The sequence below is a fragment of the Neoarius graeffei genome, chromosome 11, assembly GCF_027579695.1.
Source record: "Neoarius graeffei isolate fNeoGra1 chromosome 11, fNeoGra1.pri, whole genome shotgun sequence".
NCBI lineage: Eukaryota > Metazoa > Chordata > Actinopteri > Siluriformes > Ariidae > Neoarius > Neoarius graeffei.
In genome coordinates, this window is record NC_083579.1 from 74,480,195 (window position 1) to 74,499,506 (window position 19,312).

Sequence of the window (19,312 nt, forward strand, 5' to 3'; positions counted from 1 at the left end):
TTTCGTTTGTGAAAATTTTCCCAGAGTTTTGACCCTTGATTAAATAACTTGTACTTTGACAATTTCATGAGGGTGTACGTTCTTCTGAAATCAACTCCTCTCACAATTTGTGGCGGAATTTCACCAAACTTGGCAAAAGGATTCTTTGTTATATGACGGTTATACGCAGATTGAAATTTTGTTTAATTTGGGCAAATTTTCCCAGAGTTATGCCCTCGATTATTAATAAACTTGTACTTTGGCAATTTCATCAAGGTGTGCTTGCTTTCTGAAATCAACTTCTTTCACAATTTTCATCCCCCGCTGGCCGAACGGGGATTATGTCGTGGCAGTGTCCATTCTGGGAAGGGTACTCACCTTCTGAAATCAACTCCTCTCACAATTTTTGGAGGAATTTCACAAAACTTGACAGGATTCTTTATGTCGGTAATACGCAGATTGCACTTTCGTTAAATTCAGTCACATTTTACCAGAGTTACAGCTCTTGATTAAAAAAATTATACTTTGACAGTTTCGTGAGTGTGTTTTCCTTCTGAAATCAACTCCTCTCACTATTGTTGGAGGAATTTCATGAAACTTGGCAAGAGGCTTTGTTATCTGACCATTATACGCATATTGAAATTTCGTTTAATTTGGGCAAATTTTACCAGAGTTACAGCCCTTGATAATTAACAAACTTTGGCAATTTCATCAAAGTGTGCTTGCTTTCTGAAATCAACTCTCTCAATTTTTGGACGAATTTCTTGAAGCTTGGTAAAAGGCCTTGTTATATGACGGTAATACGCAGATTGCGATTTAATTTCGTTTGTGAAAATTTTCCCAGAGTTTTGACCCTTGATTAAATAACTTTGACAATTTCATGAGGGTGTATGTTCTTCTGAAATCAACTCCTCTCACAATTTGTGGAGGAATTTCACCAAACTTGGTAAAAGGATTCTTTGTTATATGACGGTTATATGCAGATTGAAATTTTGTTTAATTTGGGCAAATTTTCCCAGAGTTCTGCCCTCGATTATTAACAAACTTGTACTTTGGCAATTTCATCAAGGTGTGCTTGCTTTCTGAAATCAACTTCTTCTTTCACAATTTTCATCCCCCGCTGGCCGAACGGGGATTGTGTCCTGGTGATGTCCGTCCTGGGAAGGGCATTCACCTTCTGAAATCAACTCCTCTCACAATTTTTGGAGGAATTTCACAAAACTTGACAGGATTCTTTGTTATATGTCGGTAATGCGCATATTGTATTTTTGTTCAATTCAGTCGCATTTTATGAGCATCGTGGCAGAGTTGCCAGAGGGGGATATTATCCTCTCAGAGCACTCTTGTTTTATCTTGCTAATTTTTTTATTTTTTATTTTCCCCCCCAAGAATGAGATGAGGGAGTGACCATTTATAGCTCCTATAACAAAGTGATAACAGCATCAGAAGCACCGTCATGTTAGCATCGGAAGTAAACATTTTCAGCAATGACACCAAACTATTATTGACGGTTTCTTACATCAGCACATCATCATGTTTGATTCCTTACATATTTAATTACCACTCTGTGCTGTTTCAGTTACTGTGCGAGACTAACAGTTAAATTATAAACGGTGTTAAAACTTCAGGTGCTGAAATTTTATTTTTTTTAAACTGACTGTACATGTGTGCATCTGTTCTTTTAGAGCATGCAGAACTCATGGCCCGACTTGAGAGGAAGGAGCGAGAGTGTGAGATCAAAACGCAAGAGAAAGAAGACATGATGAAGACTCTGAACAAGATGAAAGACAAGCTGCAGAGAGAAGGAGTAGAGCTGCGCTCTGCCAGGGAGCAAGTCTTAGACCTGTCTTCTCGGATTAATGATATTTCTGTGAGTCCTCTCCTTCTGCTCGTGTAACTTTCTAAACTGGAACAGGAGCTCCGTGGGGGGTTGTTTTGAATTAGTGAGGGTGAGGCTGAGAGTTTAGATCTAATGACGATCAGAGAGGGCCATTGCTGCCACCTTGAAGTGTTCAGATGCAAGCAAATGGTGTTGTGTTGTGTTGTTGCTTTCATTTCTGTATTGTGAGAACAGGCACTTATTTTATGACTGACTTTTTGCTCATTATGATAAATTAACAGTGCTGCAGCGACAACAGTTACAGTACCCATCGTATGTACAGACCAGGTAGTGTTTCATCATAATTTTTTTCACATTTAAAAGACCTTCACTTCATTTCAGGCCAGTGATGACCATACATAAGGCTTTCTTACTGCACTTTTATTATATGGACCAAGGACGGCTACTTCTGGTAAAATCGTGCACTCTGGCAGGCAGTATTTTCCCATAATGCCCATGGGCAATTACAGACTTTCTTTCCAAGGCGCCGGTTTTCAATGTTGCAAAAAAACCAAACGACAAAAGATTAATTGGAAATCAAAAACGGCTGAAAGGCAAACAAGAGTCTCAGTTATTCAAGAAATGAGCAACGGAGAGCATTCAGAAACCGCTAACCGTTAACAAATTCAGTTTTGAAACCGCTAAACGTTTATTCTGCATGCATGACTCAACAATGTTACAAATATGACGTGACTGAAAGCAGCGTCACGCCTCGTTATAATGACCGTCTATTTTAATCTTGGAAATAAAAAAGCCATATAATAAACTCCTTATTAACCTCGCTTGCTCGGTCTTTACAGGAAAATATCCAGTACAGATCTCGCACTCCATTAATAAGTAGTTAGTATGTGTTGTACAGTACTGTGCAAAAGTCTTGGGCACCTTGTTTTATTTTATAACTTCTACATTATCGAGTCAGTACAAAAACACTTTATAGTTCCAAACATTAGTTTTCCAGCACAAGCTTAAAGGAACAGTCCACCATATTTCCATAATGAAATATGCTCTTATCTGAATTGAGACGAGCTGCTCCGTACCTATCCGAGCTTTGCGCGACCTCCCAGTCAGTCAGACGCAGTCAGACGCGCTGTCACTCCTGTTAGCAGTGTAGCTAGGCTCAGTATGGCCAATGGTATTTTTTTGGGGCTGTAGTTAGATGCGACCAAACTCTTCCACGTTTTTCCTGTTTACATAGGTTTATATGACCAGTGATATGAAACAAGTTCAGTTACACAAATTGAAACGTAGAGATTTTCTATGCTATGGAAAGTGCGCACTATAATGACAGGCGTACTAACACCTTCTGCGCGCTTCGGCAGCGCATTGATATCTGAGCTCCGTATCAATGCGCTGCCGAAGCGCGCAGAAGGTGTTAGTACGCCTGTCATTATAGTGCGCACTTTCCATAGCATAGAAAATCGCCACGTTTCAATTTGTGTAACTGAACTTGTTTCATATCACTGGTCATATAAACCTATGTAAACAAGAAAAACGCGGAAGAGTTTGGTCGCATCTAACTACAGCCCCAAAAAATACCATTGGCCATGCTGAGCCTAGCTACATTGCTAACAGGAGTGACAGCGCGTCTGACTGACTGGGAGGTCGCGCAAAGCTCGGAGAGGTACGGAGCAGCTCGTCTCAATTCAGGTAAGAGCATATTTCATTATGGAAATACGGTGGACTGTTCCTTTAAATGTGACAGAAAAATGTTTGTCTATCAGTAAAGAAAACAGCACGTTACATAAGAGAGCACTTTTCAGATTAAAAAAAGGAAACACAATGAAGGCTGCTGGGTTTTGGTGCAAAATGAAGAAGTGAGTGTGACAGTCAAAGTGTCCAGAAGAACTGGGGCTGGTTCTGGAAGACGCTCAGTAAAACCTACAGCTCACTTCCACACAAAACTGCACTCATTGGACCTGAGACTACTTTTTTTTTTTTTTTTAAAGCAAAGGGTCGTCTCGCACCAAATATTGACTTTTTCATGCATTACTGATCTTTTATATTATTATTATTATTATTATTATTATTATTAATAATTTTTTTATGTAGAAACATTTAATTTCATTATTTTTGAAGGCATCTTCACTCGACAGCATTTCATTGCATGTGCCTAAGACTTTTGCGCAGTACTGTATATCTAAATAGACACTGAAGAAGAGTTCAGTTTGAGAAACCAAAAGTGTATTTTGTAATGCATTATAATTTGGCATACAGACACTCTACTGGAATCTGTGTTAGAGGATTACATAATTGGGTCTAATGTGATTATGAACAGTTATTACAATGCATGATATGTTGAACCTGACAATATTTCAGTTATTCCACGAAATCGAGTCGTACATGAGCTGACGGCTGATGAGGTGCGTAGCACCGAGTTGTCTATAAGCCATGTACGATGAGATTGAGAGGAATAACTGTTTTATTCTATCTACATTGACTGGGTTTTGAGAAACAGAGCATTTTTGTGGCTACTGCTTCATAGAGGCTGTAGTCACTATGGCATCGTGTTGTAAGGGTGTTTTCACACCTGGTCCCCTTTAAAGGAACCAGACTCAGTCCTCTTTAAGTGGACCAAAAAGTGGACCAACAGAAAAAGAACTCCAGTTCTTTTTGTGTTCACACTGTGAATTTATTACAAAGAGGACTGGGTTCTCTTTCTGGTCCAGTTAAGCTTTGATGGGGCCTCAGTCCTCTTTCTGTTCACACCAGGTCCTCTAGAGCCCTCAGACCCCCAGTGCACGGAATTCTGGGTAATTTTCTCTTGAATCAAAATGTCTGCTGCCATGCTTGCCCTGCTGTATTCTTTGATCAAAATAGTGCGGATTAAGGAAAATAACAGTAAGTTCAGAGAACTTTAAAGCGGCTGCGGTAAGTTCCAAAAGGAAGTTGAGTTTCCCTGCTACAGTCACGTGACCAACTACGGCAAACGAAGAAGGTTAAACTACAGTGAAAAAGGCGAAGTGAACCCGGTGCGCTTTTTGTTCACAATGCGCAGATTAGGCGAACCGTACCGTTGATTTTTAGCGAACCGTACTGAGACCACCTCCTGAGGTGGTCTCAGTTCGGTTCGCTTTAAAGGGGTCTGGGTACGGTTGGAGTGTTCACATATGCGCAAAAAATGCTGAGTCATCGATCTGAGTTCGGTTAGATGGCTGAAAGGGACCAAGTGTGAAAACACCCTAAGAATGAGTGTAACAATAGCACACTTCGCATACACATGCAGGTGTTCTTATTAAAATGGCCGGTGAGTGTATAAAATTCGGTTCACCGTTTGAAATAAATAGAGTAGGCTAAAGAAATCGCTTTCAGACATGTTTATGCTTATTACAGAGGGAACGTGCGCTCCTATTTTAAAATATACTCCAAGTTGTCCGTCTTTCCTCGCCGCCTTCGTCCAGTCGTCCCATGTGTGATGGAGATGTGACGCATTTCTGAGTTGTTACAGGAAGTTGTCAAAGAGCGTTGAGACCACTGAGCTCTAGCGCCGGGCCATTTCTGGGAAATAAGAGTTTGGGTCATGGCGACAGCGTGTGTATGTCAGCCTCGGTTCGGAGGTTTCAGTTTGAAAACTGTAAGAGTAGAATAATATAAAAGTACAGACACTTGGTATATTTTACTTCTGTTTTTTTTTTTTTTATTGTTAATTTTTGGATTACGCTTCATTTTTGTGGCTACTGCCTCATAGAGTAAATATATATGCTATATTTACTGTATGGACATGGGATCAGAAAACAGTTTTATTTATAAGCAGGAGCCACATGTACTCGTAGGGTACGTATTTTTATTTTTTGCAAATTCAATAAATAAAAACTTTATACAAAACCTCCAACAAAATAATTTCCACTTAGAATGTCGTCAAACTGGCGAGATGACCGTAGCAATTTGTGAAAAATGCGATAATTCTTGAAAAATAAAGATGCATTCTTACCATCAGTACTTTTCATTCTTTTTTTTTAGGGTTTTGTTTTCGAGTCGAGTTTTTATTTCGTCCTCAGTTGATTCAGCAACGCGCTCCGCCATTTTGTTTTTCTCTACTGACGGTATATGAGCTGATATCCTAGTAGTAGAGTAGCCAATCAGAGCACGCGATTGCTCATATCCAGTGACTGTAGACAGAATAAAAAATCATGTACGGATAATTCTTATGAATCTGAGGGTGTATTCAGACCAGGATAGTTCACTTGCTTTGGTCCGAACCAATTTTTTTTTTTTTTTTCATTTTGGTGTGGTTCGCTTTCACACTACATTTTAGTAAGCGGACCAAAATCTGTCAACAAAGCCACACGCCCTGAGGTCGTTCAGCTATTGGTCAGAGACGGCACGCGCACAAACCGCTGTTCTGGGGAGCGCGTGAACCCCTTCTCCTTCATTTTCTCACTGAATACAGCAAACACGTTGGCATTTTTGTGTGTTCTCTCCAAAAGCTCAGATATGTGGACATCTGCCCATATATCCACAAGGGTACGCGTTTCTTCCTCGGCCCACGTTTGCCCCCTACTCATTTTTTGTACTCTGTAGTCTAGCCTACCACTGGTCTGAATGACTGAACGACTGTTCTAAGGTTCCCTTGACAACCGAAACAGTGTTTGCACTTTGCAGTGGAGTGTCAAGACTCTGTTTCCCATAATGCTCGACAAACGACGGAAGCTCCCGAGGTACAAAAAAGCAAAACTGTCGGATTAGGTCCGGTCTGCTTTCACACCTCCAAAAGGTCCGCACCAGGGTTCCTTTGGTCCAGACCGAGTCCGACCTTGCAGCTCGGTCTCGGTCCGCTTGTTTGGTCCGGACCAGAGTTCGGTGGTTTGTATTCAGACCAACCCAAAAGGTCCGGACCAAGGGAAATTTAGTTCGTTTGGTCTGGACCAAACAACGTAGGTGTGAATACGCCCCGAGTCTTATAAACATTTAATGGACTTGAGCTAGACATTGTAAAGCACTCTATGGCCAGTCTGTACATGAAATAATTTTCCTCCCCAAAAAACTAAGTTGTGCCTTTATTCGTTCAGATGGATATGGATTGAATATTTCTGGACCATTTAATCATAAATTGTTCCGCTAATCTCGTATATATTTTTTGCATTGATGATCTTGACGATTTGCCGTACCCGTTTCTCATTTAGAATGGAAGTATGGCATTCCCTCCACCTCCTCCTCCACCCGGAGGTCCAATGCCACCGCCTCCTCCAATGATGGCCGGTTTCCCTCCACCTCCACCTCCTCCACTCCCCTTCTGCCCAGCCCCTCCTCCTCCACCACCACCTCCTCCTCCAGGGGCTCCGCCTCCTCCTCCTGGAGCTCCACCTATCTTCTCCGGTGCGCCACTCCCACCGGCACCTGCGTCCTTCAGCAGCAGCACAAGCCTGCGCAGCAAGAGTATCCCCCAGCCATCACACCCACTCAAGTCTTTCAACTGGGCCAAGCTGGGCGAGGTGAGCACGTCATTCCACTGTAATGACTAAACAAACCAAAAAGGTCACTTAAACATCATGAGTCAGCCTAAAGCAAATAGCACGGTTGGACGAAGTTGGACAAACATTGCGTCATGCTTTGGCTTTGTCTCCAAGGGAAAAAAGCTTCAAATTACAAACAATTTTCAGTCATTATTTTTGAGTTATGGATTCCTCCTCCCTTATTCTTTGTCCCCCCCCCTTTTTTTTCCCCCTCCCCCTTTTACAGAACAAGCTCACTGGTACCATTTGGCACGACATCGATGACCTGCGGGCTTTCAAAGTCCTCGACCTGAAAGATATCGAGAAGATGTTTTCGGCTTATCAGAGGCAACAAGTATGGAGGATTTGAATATGTTTGTGTTCGAACTAATTAGACATAATAATGTTAATTTGCATACTGTGTCATGTTTGATTGATAGTGTGTGAGAAGGAGATCTACAGTGAGAACTTGGAAGCCTTGCCCTTGTAGAGGCATGTTTGTGTGGTGGCCTGGGAAAGCCCTTCATATGCTGAAAATGTTATATTTTTCTATGATGTGTAAAGTTCTGAAAACAACAGGCTTTCATAAACTGGAATTTGTTTCTCTTTTGCATGCATCTCGACCAGAAGCTAGATCATTTTAACGCTTGTTATCCCCAAACAGGAGAAGAAAGAAAATGGCATTTACATAGTCTGGTCTGAAGAAGAATAAGACATTTCGACAGCCGGCATCTGATTACAAACAGAATTGATTGTCGGTTTTTTTGACTTTCACTGTGGGAGGAAATCACATTCGGCTAGCGAAGTTTTAGACATCATTAGGCAGACTGACCTTTTTTTTTTTTAAACTACAGTGTGTTAAACTGTTTCCGTACCCAACATTTCAGTTATCCGCTTTTCCTTTTATGTTTAATAACATCTCATCTCATCGTCTCTAGCCGCTTTATCCTGTTCTACAGGGTCGCGGGCAAGCTGGAGCCTATCCCAGCTGACTACGGGTGAAAGGCGGGGTACACCCTGGACAAGTCACCAGGTCATCACAGGGCTGACACATAGACACAGACAACCATTCACACTCACATTCACACCTACGGTCAATTTAGAGTCACCAGTTAACCTAACCTGCATGTCTTTGGACTGTGGGGGAAACCGGAGCACCCGGAGGAAACCCACGCGGACACGGGGAGAACATGCAAACTCCGCACAGAAAGGCCCTCGCCGGCCCCGGGGCTCGAACCCAGGACCTTCTTGCTGTGAGGCGACAGCGCTAACCACTACACCACCGTGCCGCCTGTCTAATAACTTATTAGTTTCATTTTGAATTTCATTTCATAGAGTTCAAGACTCTTATTTGTTTTTCATGTGTGTAAGCTTCCGATGTATATAGATTTTATTATATAATTTTGATTTATTTCTTTCATTAGTTAATTTTGTTTGCTTATGTATACCTTAATTACAATGCTAGCATTCTCATATTTCATTTCATAGGTTTCAAGACTTTTCATATATGCAAGCTTCCGATGTATATAGATACTTTTATCATATAATTTTGATTTGTTTCTGTCATTAGTTAATTTTGTTTGCTTATGTATGCATACTTTATAACGCTAGCATTCTTATATTTTTAAGTTTTGGGAGGAGGCCCACGAAAAACCATATAGGTTTCTGGCCTCCCCTGGATGTTTTTTTGAATTATTATTGCTGTTATTATACAATTTAATGTCCTTATTAGGGATGTTAACCGATGACCGTTTGACCGGTGGTTGACCGAATCAACGTCAACCGGTTAAATTTTTTTTTTGGTTGCCAGTTTAAAAAAAAAAAAAAAAAAATCAATCGTTTTGAAGCTGCCGATTTTGGAGCAGAGAACCTGGAATTCTGTGTTGTAAACGCTTGGGGCATGCCATGCGGTGTAAGGATGACAGCTGACAAATCAGAAACACCCATTCAGTCATGTCCCGCCCTCCCGCCCCAGTTGAAGACAGCTGCCACTCGGCGAAAGAAAAAAGTGTAGACACAGGCTTTTTAGCTTACAAATTACTATTGTTTTTAATTATTATTATTATTATTATTATTAGAAGGCACATCGAGTTTAGTCCTGCCTTGGCCGGTGCATTCTGAAAGTATGTTTCGCTCTGTAGCCAACAATGCATGTTATTGCAGATCATATCTCTCCACACAAACTAAAGGCGCAGATGCCGACTTTTTCACGGCTGAATCGTGCAGATCTGATTTTTTTTTTTTTTTAGGGGGGGCGTTGGAGTGTCTGAAGAATTTACTCTGATGAAATTATGTATTAAAATTACTAAATAAGCAAATGGCGTTACAGTCCATGAAACATAGGAAGTATGAGAAGAAAACAGTAAATCAGAAAGCTGCACACATTTGCACAGCTTCCGCGAAAACGTGCGCAGCTTTCTGATTTACCGTTTTCTTCTCATACTTATACTTCCTACGTTTCATGGACTGTAACGGTAATTTTAATACAGAATTTACTCTGATGAAATTAGTCGGACACTCCAACGCGCCCCCCCCCCCCCCAAAAATAATAATCGGATCTGCATGATTCAGCCGTGAAAAAGGCGTCATCCGCCGTTTGCATCCCTGTTTAAACTCATAGGTTAACCGACTTTAACCGGCTAATGAGGCTCGGTGGTCGGTCAAGATTTTTTTTTTTTTTAGTTTTCGCCATCCCTAGTCCTTATACATGCAAATAAACAGTAACAACATGATCTTTGCAGGAAGATAGCCTGGTTAAGATTAATTGAAAACAAATCCGATGTCATTTTAGTGAAAAAAATATTTGTTTCTTGAACGTTAAAGGATCAGTCTGTTACAGGACAAAAAAAAATGGCCTGACTTTTTGGCTCTTTGCCAGGATTCGGTCCCAGTGACACATGCCGGGTTTTCCCAGACCACCCCACGTTTAGAGCAGCTGTTCTTTGCTGAATGGCTTGTTGTGTTCGATTTGAGAAAGAGCTTAAGCATGGAGTAGAATCTGTAGCGCTTTCATTGTGCTAACTGACCGTACCGACAACAGAGACCACGACAACACTACTTCCAATTCCTGTCCATCATCTTATATCGACTTGTATGGCTAAGTAGTTTATTTGACTCTTCCAGCATCAGTAGTGACACTCTGTGGCTCTGTGTGTGTAGCTGAAGCTCTCGCTGAGCCTTTTTTCTGTAGTTCTGCTGCTTGTGACGCTAATCACTGCATGTCTTCCAATGTTTGTTTGTTTTTTCCTCCCCCCTTCTGTGCTGCTCTGTCCATCTGCCTGACCAGGAGCTGCTCACTAACCAATCCTTCAAGCAGGTGAGTCTTTACTTTGTGTAGTCACTGCCTTTTGGCCTTGTGCCTTTTCCCACAATCTGCTGCCAGCCACACACGACCTTTACACGACCTGAAAACTGCTTTTACTTAGTTTGTAGGTCAAGTTAAAGGTGCGGTCAGCAAGTTTTACATTAACATGAATATGACCGAATTTGTGTATGCATCACAGTACTGTCTGTTATACCCCTGCTCTGAAGGAAGGGGATATACTGGTTTACCTCTGTCCACCCGTCTGTATTTCCGTCTGTCTGAAACACCCTTTTTCTCAGCAACCACAAATCATAAGGGGTGTTCACACGGCAACTGTTACTCCGGTGTAGCACCGGGGCTGCCCCGGTAAAGCGTTCACACGGTACAAAGTTATAGCGGTGTAGCCCCTGAAAGCTGCTTAAACCGGTGCAAATCTAACCCTGCTCGGGAGGTGGTTTAAGAAATTTACTCCGGAGTAAATGCTAGTTTGCGGGGCAGCACCGATATAAAATGGGCCGTCTGAACGCTCCAGGGGTAGACTCGCTACGCGTGACGAGAGTTGATTACGTACGGGCATTGCATAATTTGCATCCTGGTATTTTGCGCTTCCAAAATGGCGAATATCAACAACAACAGAACTGCGTGTCTTCCAGTGTTTCCAGATTGGGAGGTTTTAAGTGCATTTTGGCGGATTTGAACATACTTTGGGCTGGAAAACGTCAGCAGTATCTGGCAACACTGGTGTCTTCATCCACGTTGTTTTCCCGGCGCTTGGTGATGCCATGACAACCGGGAAAAGGAAGTACATTTTCACGCATGCGCATATTTAATTTCCGCATTATTACTATCGTATAGTAATAATCTTTCTTTCCTCATGTTACTACTGTGTTTCTTTTTCTTTTATCCCTGTCTTCCTGTCCTGTTCCCCCTCTGTAAGGACAGGTGATGGTCAATTTCACTGGTAACAGTGACAATAAAGGGTTCGTTCGTATAGCACGGTCGCAAAAACTGCCGTGTGACCGCAAGTGGGGCTGCACCGGTGCTAACACGCTTCTCTCTAGTAAGCAGGGTTGTGACGTGTGAACGCTCCACAAAATTTACACCGGTGTAAGATATATCGCAACAAAATACATCGGTGCAGCATCGATGCAAATATGTGCCGTGTGAACACCCCTGTAGTTACTTGGTACCAAAGTTCAGCTTGGGGTTCTATACCGTGTGTACCGTTTTCAGGTCTGTCGCACATCAACTTCCTGTTTACCGACTGAATATATTTACGAAACCTATAGCGTGGATTTTGATGCGATTTCAAAATGACCGTTTACCAGGATGCTGTTTGAAATCCCTGGGGAGAGACGCTGCTCTTTACTTACTTGTTTCAGAGTTCATTATTTGTTGAAGTCAACATTCATAATAAGTCTCCTATTCCTTCGATCGCTTGCGTTCTGATATAAGCAAGAGCGGGGGATACACACGTGAGCAGTAGCTCACAGTTGATCTTGTTTTATCTCTAAGATTTTAGAGGGCCAATGTAGTGACGTGAGCGTGTAACAGGCTTGTTGTAATGTTTTCACATCAAGGTATTATGAAAAACTCTCACTTTTTCAGTGCTTGTGCTGACCAACCTACAAACTCAAAGATGATGACCCGGTCGGTGCCTTTTGGGCCGTTTGTTTCAGAAAACGTGCTTGAAGATTTGTCTCCACTTTCTATGTCACAAGTGGAGCTTATTAGAATGAGCCCACCCCCTTATCGGAGTATATCTACTCATGGCTTGAGAGCTACCTTTGCGGATGAATATTCATGAGGACAGTGCTATCTGATTGGCTAATGGGAGAGGAGGTTGGCGTGAGCAGTGATTTTTCTCATTTAAAGGAACAGGCCGTTCCTCAAATCAGCCGTTTTGATCGGGACCGTTTAGTCAGGGTGAGAAGGGAACTGTGGTGCTTTTTATCCTTGTGATATTTTGACCAAAGTTCGTCACAGACATTTTAAAAAGACCTCCGGGAACTGTGTCAACTTGTGGAAAAGGGGTGCAATACTGTATGTTACCTTTAAATAATTAAAAGTGAAATCGGTGAACATTCAGTCCTCATCTCATCTCATTATCTCTAGCCGCTTTATCCTGTTCTACAGGGTCGCAGGCAAGCTGGAGCCTATCCCAGCTGACTACGGGCGAAAGGCGGGGTACACCCTGGACAAGTCGCCAGGTCATCACAGGGCTGACACATAGACACAGACAACCATTCACACTCACATTCACACCTACGCTCAATTTAGAGTCACCAGTTAACCTAACCTGCATGTCTTTGGACTGTGGGGGAAACCGGAGCACCCGGAGGAAACCCACGCGGACACGGGGAGAACATGCAAACTCCACACAGAAAGGCCCTCGCCAGCCCCGGGGCTCGAACCCAGGACCTTCTTGCTGTGAGGCGACAGCGCTAACCACTACACCACCGTGCCGCCCAACATTCAGTCCTATTTATTTTTAAATTTTATAAAAAAACCACAAAAAACCTTGCATTATTAGATCATCCGGCCGACAGGTGATGAGTTTATGCCATCATGTGTTGTGTTGTCCGGCGTCGTCCACGTTTCATGAAAATCGCTTCTTCTCTTTCAATTCTTCACCGATTTTTATTCCTTTTAGCAGGAAGGTAGGTCTGCCTGGGGTGCATATACTGTAGCGTTGACCTAAATTTGCATAATTGCATTTGGTAATAAAGCTATAGAGTAATTAATCAGTCCCTAACGAGCAGTTTCCACACAAATCGCTTCTTCTCCCTCAATTCTTCACTGATTTTTTTTTTTTTATTATTATTATTCTTTCTGGCATGAAGGTAGGGGTACCTAGGGTGCATTATAATAACTTCTACCCAGATTTGCTCAATTACAATTATTAATAAAGTTATGGACTAATTAAGCCTTAATGCCTGAAGTAGTTCAACAAAAATCGCTTCTTTTCGGTCAGTTCCTCGCAGTTTTGGATTCTTTCTGGCAAATAGGTTGGGATTCCGAGAGTCTATACAGCATCTATATATAACTTGCAACATTTATTGTGCAAGTTGGCCCGCTTTAGATCGTTCCTTCTGGACTAGACGGGGCCAGAGCGAGCTACGCCGTCACGGACGGTCTCGTTGCTGCTGTTAATAAAATGACACGTGCTCGGGCGTGGTATCCCAGGATCTGTAATCATAAGAAAAATAAATGATGTGGACCATTAACATCCAAACAGACAGAGCCAGCATCCTCCACTTCGCTGTCACAGGTTTAACAGCTTTGGTTAGTAATATTAGGCTTGATTTCGTGAATGTGCCCATGACATTGTAATTGAGGAGGTTCAAAGCAATCTCCGATGATTGCGGGTGCTGTTTTTGTCGTTTTATTCTCCCTTACCTTTTGAGCTACATCACTGCAGTAATAGTCCATAAGCTCAGTATTTCCTAAAGGTTAATTTTCTGCTGTCCAGCCCATCTGCCGAGTTGGTCGTGAGTGATGTTTTGGCAAAGCCTGAAAGTGAGTAGGAGTAGTCTTCTGACCTTGTGCCAAACCCAAATCCCATCAGCCACAGCCATGGAAGCAGTGAGCCTTATTTGGACGCCCGTTCAGCGGTTGTTGAATCACTCTTGTACTTGCGTACAGAGCAGAGGAAAAGCTTTCACCCATAAATAGCTCACTGTACTTTTAAACATCCTCACCTCAGCAGCCTGTGTCACACGGTCCTCACTTAACCGTCTGCTCTGAATCCTGGAGCTGTTTCCGGTCCAGCTAGTGTTTTATGGAAAGTTATGGATTTAATGTCCGATTTGTGGCTGACTACGTTTTGTCACAGCTTCCTCTGTTTATCTAATTCAGCACCAGTATTTTGTCGTTCAGTGGAATGATTGTTAAATATGGCTTCAGAGTCCCTGCCATGGTGGTACAGTGGTGCTTGAAAGTTTGTGAACCCTTTAGAATTTTCTATATTTCTGCATAAATATGACCTAAAACATCATCAGATTTTCACACAAGTCCTAAAAGTAGATAAAGAGAACCCAGTTAAACAAATGAGACAAAAATATTATACTTGGCCATTTATTTATTGAGGAAAATGATCCAATATTACATATCTGTGAGTGGCAAGAGTATGTGAACCTTTGCTTTCAGTATCTGGTGTGACTCCCTTGTGCAGCAGTAACTGCAACTAAACGTTTGCGGTAACTGTTGATCAGTCCTGCACACCGGCTTGGAGGAATTTTAGCCCGTTCCTCCGTACAGAACAGCTTCAACTCTGGGATGTTGGTGGGTTTCCTCACATGAACTGCTCGCTTCAGGTCCTTCCACAACATTTCAGTTGGATTAAGGTCAGGACTTTGACTTGGCCATTCCAAAACATTAACTTTATTCTTCTTTAACCATTCTTTGGTAGAACGACTTGTGTGCTTAGGGTCGTTGTCTTGCTGCATGACCCACCTTCTCTTGAGATTCAGTTCATGGACAGATGTCCTGACATTTTCCTTTAGAATTCGCTGGTATAATTCAGAATTCATTGTTCCATCAATGATGGCAAGCCGTCCTGGCCCAGATGCAGCAAAACAGGCCCAAACCATGATACTACCACCACCATGTTTCACAGATGGGATAAGGTTCTTATGCTGGAATGCAGTGTTTTCCTTTCTCCAAACATAACACTTCTCATTTAAACCAAAAAGTTCTATTTTGGTCTCATCCATCCACAAAACATTTTTCCAATAGCCTTCTGGCTTGTCCACGTGATCTTTAGCAAAGTGCAGATGAGCAGCAATGTTCTTTTTGGAGAGCAGTGGCTTTCTCCTTGCAACCCTGCCATGCACACCATTGTTGTTCAGTGTTCTCCTGATGGTGGACTCATGAACAGTAACATTAGCCAATGTGAGAGAGGCCTTCAGTTGCTTAGAAGTTACCCTGGGGTCCTTTGTGACCTCGCCGACTATTACACGCCTTGCTCTTGGAGTGATCTTTATTGGTTGACCACTCCTGGGGAGGGTAACAATGGTCTTGAATTTCCTCCATTTGTACACAATCTGTCTGACTGTGGATTGGTGGAGTCCAAACTCTTTAGAGATTGTTTTGTAACCTTTTCCAGCCTGATGAGCATCAACAACGCTTTTTCTGAGGTCCTCAGAAATCTCCTTTGTTCGTGCCATGATGCACTTCCACAAACATGTGTTGTGAAGATCAGACTTTGATAGATCCCTGTTCTTTAAATAAAACAGGGTGCCCACTCACACCTGATTGTCATCCCATTGATTGAAAACACCTGACTCTAATTTCACCTTCAAATTAACTGCTAATCCTAGTGGTTCACATACTTTTTCCACTCACAGATATGTAATATTGGATCATTTTCCTCAATACATAAATGACAAAGTATAATATTTTTGTCTCATTTGTTTAACTGGGTTCTCTTTATCTACTTTTAGGACTTGTGTGAAAATCTGATGTTTTAGGTCATATTTATGCAGAAATATAGAAAATTCTAAAGGGTTCACAAACTTTCAAGCACCACTGTACATGGTGGATGCAGCTGGGTATGAGATTCAGAAAAGGGAAGCCGTGCGTCACAGATATTATCTGTATAGGTTTTTTTCTTTTTCCTTAGACATTTTGCCATGAAAATGTTTGTCTGGTTTATTCCAAAGTTTGCTTAACCAAAGATCATAAATTTTAATGCAAGATGTCAGCCTGTGAATAAAACACACTGTATTCTGATGAATGATTTTTCTTCCACTTTTGTGCTCTCTGCAGAAAGAGACTGGCTCCATGGACGACTTGTATCTAAGCTCGAGGAAAGTGAAGGAGCTGTCTGTCATCGATGGGCGGAGGGCACAGAACTGCGTTATCTTACTCTCCAAGTATGTACTTAACCATGGCTCAGCGATGTTGTTGACTCGGCACTTTCATTCAGAATCAGTTTTATTGTCCAAGTACGCCTGAACACACAAGAAATCCGACTCGCAGCCATAAACGCAGCACGTAACTTAACTGTGCAAACAGCAATAACGAATAGCGAAGTAGTTATTTCTAATGTTTAACTACTCCTACAAAGAAATAATATTTATTTAAAATAATTTGTGAAATAGAATAAATAATTATTTGCTGTCATTCATATTTTTATGGCTCATAACGCTTGGGGCCACTTTCACAGAAAATGTTCTCTTATCGACATCACCAGTGCTTAATTTGTAAAACATGAAGCGGCGAAACACCAAAGGAGAGGTGACTTGGCAAATGGACGATTTGTTTTTAATAGTGAGGTGGCACAGAAAGAGAGAATTTTAAAATGATTTAAAAAAAAATTATTATCCTCATCACGTTATTTTAAATATTTATATATTTGTTTTAACACCACATATACAAGTTCCTGAGCATAGAAACGCTGGATCCTCTTCCTGCACAGATTAAGTCCTGCCAACTACCAGTGTTGTAGTCGAGTCACTAAACCTTGACTCCGAGTCCCTAGTGTTCAAGTTCGTCATTAAAGAAAATTTCTAGTCGAGTTGCTGAGTGATGAACTAGCTAGTGTTAACCCTCTGTCACGTTGTTTGCCCTGTTGATAGTGGGCGGGGCTTGCTGAGCAATGAACAAGCTTTTTATCTGTAGCCTGTTAACTAAGGCCAAGTTTACATTAGACCATATCTGTCTCGTTTTCTTCGCGGATGCACTGTCCGTTTACATTAAAACGCCAGGAAACGGGAATCCGCCAGGGTCCACGTATTCAATCCAGATCGTGTCTGGTCCGGTGCCGTGTAAACATTGAGAATACGCGGATACGCTGTGCTGAGCTCTAGCTGGCGTCGTCATTGGACAACGTCACTGTGACATCCACCTTCCTGATTCGCTGGCGTTGGTCATGTGATGCGACTGCTGAAAAACGGCGTGGACTTCCGCCTTGTATCACCTTTCATTAAAGAGTAGAAAAGTATGAAAATACTGCAAATACTGATGCAAATACTGCCCATTGTGTAGTTATGATTGTCTTTAGGCTTGCCATCCTTCCACTTGCAAGTGGTAAGTGACGCGCATGCCCGATATGCACTGAGATCACACGCACAGCGGCTCAGTCCCGAATCACTGCTCGTGCGCTCCACTCGCGCGCTCTGTGAGCTGCGCAGGGCCGGAGTGTGCACCCTCCAGAGGGCACTCGCTGTTCAGGGCGGAGTGATTTGGAGCGCAGGATGCCTGCGGAGCTGAGCGTATCCGTGTATTGGTGTTGCTGTGTGCACGCAAATCGTTTTAAAAACGTTAATCTGATGATCCGCTGATACGGTCTAATGTAAACACCACCTAAAATGGGGCCGTCAAGCAGGAACGTTAGTCCAACACAGTAGCAGAGACGCTTTCACATAAAGGCAGCAACAGCCGTCGTCAAACGGCGCGGATGGAGTCTTGTTCTCGGACTCGACTAGAAATTTTCTTTAAGAACAAGACTCCATCCGCGCCGTTTGACGACGGCTGTTGCTGCCTTTATGTGAAAGCGTCTCTGCTACTGTGTCGGACTAACATTCCTGCTCGACTGACCCGTTTTAGCTAACAGGCTACAGATAAAAAGCTTGTTCATCGCTCAGCAAGCCCCGCCCACTATCAACAGGGCAAATAACGTGACTGAGGGTTAACACTAGCTAGTTCATCACTCAGCAAGCAAGCCCCGCCCACTATCAACAGAGCAATGAACATAGCGTGTCACTTCCTTCTCTGGGTGGAGTCTCGCTAAATGACGATTGAAGTTCGAGGTCGTCCCCGTCGTCTCCTCGATAGTTCTTCTACATATGGAACATTTGTTGGCATTTTTTTTCCACTGCACGAGAAGTCTGTATAAGCGACGTGGACAATCCTAGCGGCGTCTCTCCAGGCATTTTAGCGCCATTAACGTTAGTTTGTTCCTGAATATGACGTATGAACAGGTGAATGTGCGTTCTCTTGCACTAAATTAGTATAAAAATTAATGTAGATATAAATCTCTTATGCCAAATTATTATGACGTTACAAAAAGTAAAGAAAAAATCCGAGTCCTCGTCTCCGATTTGAGTCCGAGTCATCAGTGCTCAAGTCCAAGTCGAGTCACGAGCCCTAAAAATTCGGGCACGAGACGGATTCGAGTACTAGATGTCCGAAGGGAGAACTAAAAGTTCCTCACGAAGAGTTTCTTCTTAAAACACGGTACCAGTCAAAAGTTTGGACGCCTCCTAATTCAATATTTTTCTTTATTTTTATTCATCAAAAGACACTTCTTCATGTCCTAAAGTAATGATGGATGTCGTTTCTCTTTTAGTCGAGCGGTTCTTGACATAATGAATTACTACAGTCGTGGTGTTGAATCGGGCTATTTACTGTTTGATAAACACATTAAGAAGGCAAGAAATTGCACTAATTAACTTTTGATGAGGCACAGCTGTTAACTGAAAAGCATTCTAGGTGACTCCTTCATGAAGCTGGGTAAGATAACGCCAATAGCGTGTAAAGAAACGTTTTGTTTGCTAACACTTTGAAACCACATTCTTCCATTTATGTTCCAGATGTTATTTCATAGTTTTGATGTCTTCGGTTTTGTTCTACAATGTAGAAAATGCAGAAAAATCTGTGAACGAGTAGGGCTGCCCAAATTTTTTGACTGGTACTGTGGATTCATTTAACTCCCAAGAGGAAAATTTAGTAATTAAATGTAAGACTTTGAGTATACAGGGTCGGCTTGTCCAGGTA

The 19,312-nt window shown here is 42.2% G+C and overlaps 1 protein-coding gene across 3 annotated transcripts in view; it reads left to right on the forward strand.

Moving 5' to 3' along the window:
• Positions 1-19,312, forward strand: part of daam2 (dishevelled associated activator of morphogenesis 2) — a 300,252-nt gene that overhangs the window by 226,365 nt on the left and 54,575 nt on the right. For 2 of the 3 annotated variants that reach the window (XM_060934710.1, XM_060934711.1), the window contains exons 13-17: positions 1,665-1,849; positions 6,979-7,287; positions 7,535-7,642; positions 10,574-10,603; positions 16,361-16,467. In XM_060934710.1, the coding sequence (XP_060790693.1) occupies positions 1,665-1,849; positions 6,979-7,287; positions 7,535-7,642; positions 10,574-10,603; positions 16,361-16,467 (739 nt within the window). The remainder of the gene's footprint in view (positions 1-1,664; positions 1,850-6,978; positions 7,288-7,534; positions 7,643-10,573; positions 10,604-16,360; positions 16,468-19,312) is intronic. The other variant, XM_060934712.1, reaches the window with a different exon arrangement.